This window comes from Sinocyclocheilus rhinocerous, unplaced genomic scaffold, assembly GCF_001515625.1.
Source record: "Sinocyclocheilus rhinocerous isolate Xijiao unplaced genomic scaffold, SAMN03320098_v1.1 scaffold95, whole genome shotgun sequence".
Lineage (NCBI taxonomy): Eukaryota > Metazoa > Chordata > Actinopteri > Cypriniformes > Cyprinidae > Sinocyclocheilus > Sinocyclocheilus rhinocerous.
Window position 1 is genome coordinate 263,923 of NW_015662004.1, and position 5,258 is coordinate 269,180.

The 5,258-nt window shown below is 38.7% G+C and overlaps 1 protein-coding gene across 1 annotated transcript in view; it reads left to right on the forward strand.

The window, feature by feature from the left end:
• Nucleotides 1-341: 341 nt before the first annotated feature.
• The window catches only part of LOC107727261 (rho GTPase-activating protein 26-like), a 57,017-nt gene continuing 52,100 nt past the window's right edge, over nucleotides 342-5,258 (forward strand). Inside the window, exons 1-5 of the mRNA XM_016537063.1 lie at nucleotides 342-442; nucleotides 716-826; nucleotides 949-1,053; nucleotides 1,922-2,051; nucleotides 4,530-4,630. Of these exons, the coding sequence (XP_016392549.1) occupies nucleotides 806-826; nucleotides 949-1,053; nucleotides 1,922-2,051; nucleotides 4,530-4,630 (357 nt within the window). The 5' untranslated portion in view covers nucleotides 342-442; nucleotides 716-805. The remainder of the gene's footprint in view (nucleotides 443-715; nucleotides 827-948; nucleotides 1,054-1,921; nucleotides 2,052-4,529; nucleotides 4,631-5,258) is intronic.

Genomic DNA, 5,258 nt, shown 5'->3' on the forward strand with positions numbered 1-5,258 from the left:
TTAAATGCAATTAGTTGAACTTAAGGCTAATTATGAAATTACTTATATTGTCTTTGAAAAATGGTTAAAATATTACTGCCAAATGCACTTACAAGCATGTACGGTAATGGTATGGGAGCTTCAGCATCCACCCCAAACATACTACTTGATATAGTTTAATTCAAGTGTATGTGTGTATTTTTAAACAGAAACGACCCACTGTAACTGCTTTAAAAAAAGTTAAATACTGCATATCCAATTTAAAATGAATATAGATGTATACATACATGCATGCAAATCTCAACATATAACATTTCGGCTGTTGTCTGTTTGACCCAGAGTTTGCATTTTAATCCCACAGGAAGCCAAAAAGAAATATGATAAAGAGACGGAGAAGTACTGTACAGTGTTGGAGAAACACCTCAGTCTGTCTGCGAAGAAGAAGGAAGCACACCTTCATGAAGTATGTTCTGCTATTAATGCTGTTTTACTTGAGACTAAAATGGTCTTTTTGCATGCTGTTGCACTTTATAACTAGCAATCATCTGGTTTGATTTCCTATAAAACAGTAAATTGGGGGCAGATGTATTGAAAGGCTTGACTTCATTTGTAATAGCCAAAGCATTTGGTTTACGCTCTGCTATTGTAGACATCATGGACTAAAGGCTACAAAGCCCAGTTTTGATTTCATGGACGTCTGTGTATGTTTTCTGTTTTTCTTCACAAATCTTCCCAGGCGGATAACCAGGTGGACATCGTGAGGCATCACTTCTATGAAGTCTCGCTGGAATATGTTTTCAAAGTGCAGGAAGTTCAGGAGAGGAAAATGTTTGAGTTTGTGGAGCCGGTAAAACTTAATATCATGATATGATATCAGGCCATATCATATCATATCATATCATATCATATCATATCATATCAAATTATAATCTCTTCATTGATGGCTGTTTTCCTCTCTTTTGGATGTAGTTGCTGGCTTTTCTACAGGGTCTGTTTACATATTATCATCATGGGTACGAACTGGCCAAAGACTTCAACCATTTCAAGACAGACCTCACAATCAGCATTCAAAATGTGAGTGCATTTCTTACAAGAGACCCTCATAGATATTGATATTACAAATTAGGAGAGCTGAATTAGTTCATACTCATACTTCAATGCATTAAAGATGCTGCATGTAATTTTTTGATTGTACTAAAGCATAAAACACCAAAATCCATTTGCAGATATTTTGGAAACATGCTAACAATGCTACAATTCTGCTTTCGAAGGCGTCATTCCTTGTCAGATTGTCGGTTTACCCAATAGGATTTTGACACTCCGGGTTGCCAGATGGTGGAAAACACAGCGTACTGCAGCCATAGAAGCGAGCAAACGAACTGGGTCAGAGATCACAGATTCTACCCGACCTAAAAAGCCTCGACATCCATCTAAAAATCCCTATGACCAGAAGCATATAAAAAAAATGGATACATTTTTAGCTTACAGCATAAGGCTCGTCGCCTTCCATTGTCAATTGCGCTTGTTCCTGTGCGTGTCAATCTGGCAACCTGCGCAGTACCTATTTCAACCACTAGCTGTCAATATTACTGCACCTTAAAGTAAATTGCAAGTAAATCATCATCTCTTGTTCTGAGAAGTCCAATCTTTTAGTTCAGGGTGAGTGTATGTTCCCTGGACAGGATAGAATCATGACTCGAACCCGACCCCTGATGGGTGCAGTTTGTCAAAAAGCATTGCAAATAACAACTGCCATAAAACTAGCCAATTCACAATAAGCCTGGTCAATGATCTGTTATATTTAAGCAGAACGGTAGTTGCATGTAAGTATTTTGCAGTGCAGAGTTTTTACAGTGAGTGTCAAATTTTTCACAAGCATTCTCGAAACTTCATATCTTTTGGAACATTCACCTTCTCCTTCTCTGTCTTTGTGGTATTTCAGACGCGGAACCGGTTCGAGAGCACACGTTCAGAGGTGGAATGTTTGATGAAGAAGATGAAGGAAAACCCGCACGAACATAAGAGCATCAGTCCACACACAATAGAAGGTTACCTGTTTGTGCAAGAGAAACGTGAGTTGAAAAGTTTGGAGCTTTTCAGATTTCTAAGACACAACTGATCACACTGACTTGTGGCCACTGTAGAGGTTAGTGTGATTTGTGTGTGTGTGTACCCACAATCCCAAATGGCGAGCCAACACAAAACAGCTCAGCAGTTCCACTACCATGAAGCATTGCAAGTGACGCCACTGAACGTCATTATTTTCCCTGCATTCTCAAACTACTTGTATATTTGTATAAATCAGAATATTTTGCAGTACACCTAAAATGTATTCTATTTCATACATATCACTAACTGTAATTCACTTATTTTATTTCGTAGGCTACTATTTAAATATAAATTAAATGCTTCACTATTCACAGTGCTTCAAGGGTTAAATATGTTTTTTTGTTTTTTTTTGCAAAAAATTATGCAACGTTACTTCTTGCATGTTTTGCAGCAGTTTCAAAAGCTATGTTCACACTGGAGGAAAATGTGGCCCAAATCCGATTTTTTGCTGATATGTCACTCATATTTATTTATTTTTTTTGTCATGACAGTGTGAACAGCACAAAACACATGGAATCTGATCTTTTCGATTCAGGTTTGGGCCACTTTGGCAACGATCACACTGCGAGCCTTAGTGCTCAATTCCGAATTCCAAATCAGATTTTTTTTTTGTATAGCTGTTCACATTTTTGTTTTAAATGTGGCCAATATCAGATTTCCAGTGTCGAAAGATCATGGTTCTGAACTGACCCGCATGCGCAAAAGAACAACACGAACAGGGTTGCCAGGTTTTCACAACAAAATCTGCCCAAATGCTTCTCAAAACTAGTCCAAAACTAGCCCAGTCGCGTTCCGGGGGGGGTATATATTGCGTTAGTGGGTGCGCTTTAACACACGGAGTTGAAAAACAACCGCGGCAACAGTGAAAAAGTAGCCGCGGGAAAACTGTGGACTTGGCAACACTTACGCAGTGCGCTGTCATATGGTAGTAAACACGGAGGACATAAAGTAAGCGATTATGTGTTTATTTATAGTGTGATCTGCTGCAGAAGCCAGCAAAATTATTCACACGCAATATGAAAAATAAAACTATTTTATTAAAAAATCAGATTTGGGCCACATTTGCCTGCAGTGTGAACGTAGCCTTTTTGGTGCTAAATCCGATTCAGGTCAGATGTTTTGCAATGCAACCTCAGTCTGAATGGTCAAATCGGAATTCATGCGACTTTTACGCCACTATAGATCGACATTTGTCATAATTCTGCTCTGACAGGATTCACTCTAAAGATTTTACATACCGGTAGTTCTTTGTTCACTCTGTGAGTATGACACACAGTTGTGGAGAGACAGTGAGGTGTTTTTTTACGGTGTATTACAGAGACAGCTTAATACAAGCTAAACTTAAGGGGTCGTACTATAAACATTAAAAAACTTTGCTCTCTTTCTCCTCATTTTCATCCTTTTTATCACCTGCTCACAAATTTGCTTGCTTCCGTGGCATATCAGTTATAATTAAACGCAAAAAAGCTTAATTCAGTGGCCTCAGTGTTTATGTTTACTTCCGTATGACAGTGCGCTTCATGCTGTCTTGTTATCGTTTTGCACATGCAGGTCAGTTCCGGACCGTCATTCGTTCACACTGGAATCTGATATTGGCCACAATGGGGTAGGGTTAAGGGATGTAGAATATGGTCATTCAGAATAAGGCATTAATATGTGCTTTATAAGTACTAATAAACAGCCAATATGCTAGTAATATGCATGCTAATAAGCAACTAGTTAATAGTGAGAATTGGTCCCTTGAACTGCCAAGCAAGTTTACTAAAGCAGAAAATCCATGCACATACAGCTGAATATGTGATATCCATATTAAAATATATTGGTTTAGAAATCATGCATTATGGTAAAGGTATTTTAAGGTGATAGCAAAGTATTGTGCAAAGAAGTGGCATGAAAATAAGTCCTTGTTAATTGATTTTCTGGTAATCATAATTTGTGTGAAAAGGAATAACATTTTTTGGTGTTTTACTGCCTCCAGTGTTCAAAATTCAGCTAGAAACTGCACTGCGTTGAACATATAGTTACATATTTGAAGTTTTGCACATGTACATGTCGAGGATTTGCGATGAACCTGTGTTGGTATTACATGGCTTTGAGCTCTTTACTGAAGATTTTTTGAAATCCCTATTAAGAAATGAATAAGAACCAAAGATGGTGAAAAAATGGACGGCAACTGTTATGCTCTTGCTCAGTATTAAATTTCACTTCACTCAGTTTTTTTTTTTTTTTCACAATTGCTTCAAAGTTTCACATAATCAAAGCCTTCAAAGCGTTTACCATATCTCTCTTTCTCTATCACACAAAACTTTAATTGCTTAAAACAGTGTTTCCCATCCCTGTTCCTGGAGGCCCATGAACACTGAATTAAATTAAAGCTCTGTGATCCATTTGCTGTTTATCTGTCTTTTTCTTACATGGCTCCCTGTTTTATACCAAATCAGGTTCCTTCGTGTCCACATGGGTGAAGTACTACTGCATCTATCACCGAGAGCCCAAACGCATGACCATGATGCTGTTTGATCAGAAGTCTGGGGCCAAAAATGTAAGTAGTTCTTTTTTCTCTTTCTCGGTCACATACAATCCCTCTCGTGCCCTTTCACTCAACAGTATGTGTAACCTTTGGATTGGAGAGTGGATGCTGGCACAGGCCACAAGTTTGTTCCCCATGCTGACAAGACTCTGATCTTGGCACGAGAAGCTGCGTATCGCATCGTTAAGCTGGCACCAGTATCGGCACCTGGCTCTGTGCCCGTCTCACTCTCCACTGCCACACACGCAGGGTCAATAGCACGACTCTCGCACCAGGGACTGCATGCGGCCTGATTACATTCCGACCACACACTACCACCCCTCTGGTAAAGTCAAGTCAAGTCACCTTTATTTATATAGCGCTTTTAACAATACAGATTGTGTTAAAGCAACTGAACAGCATTAATTAGGAAAATAGTGTGTCAATAATGCAAAATGACAATAGTAAACACTAATTTTTCAGTTAAAGGCAGTTCATCATTGAATTCAGTGATGTCATCATCAGTTCAGTTTAAATAGTATCTTTGCAATAATTTGCAATCAAGTCAACGATATCGCTGGAAATGAAGTGTCAAAGAAACCTGGGCTTCCATACCACCTCAGCAGTGCCACAAACTGATCACCTCCATGCCACGCCGAAT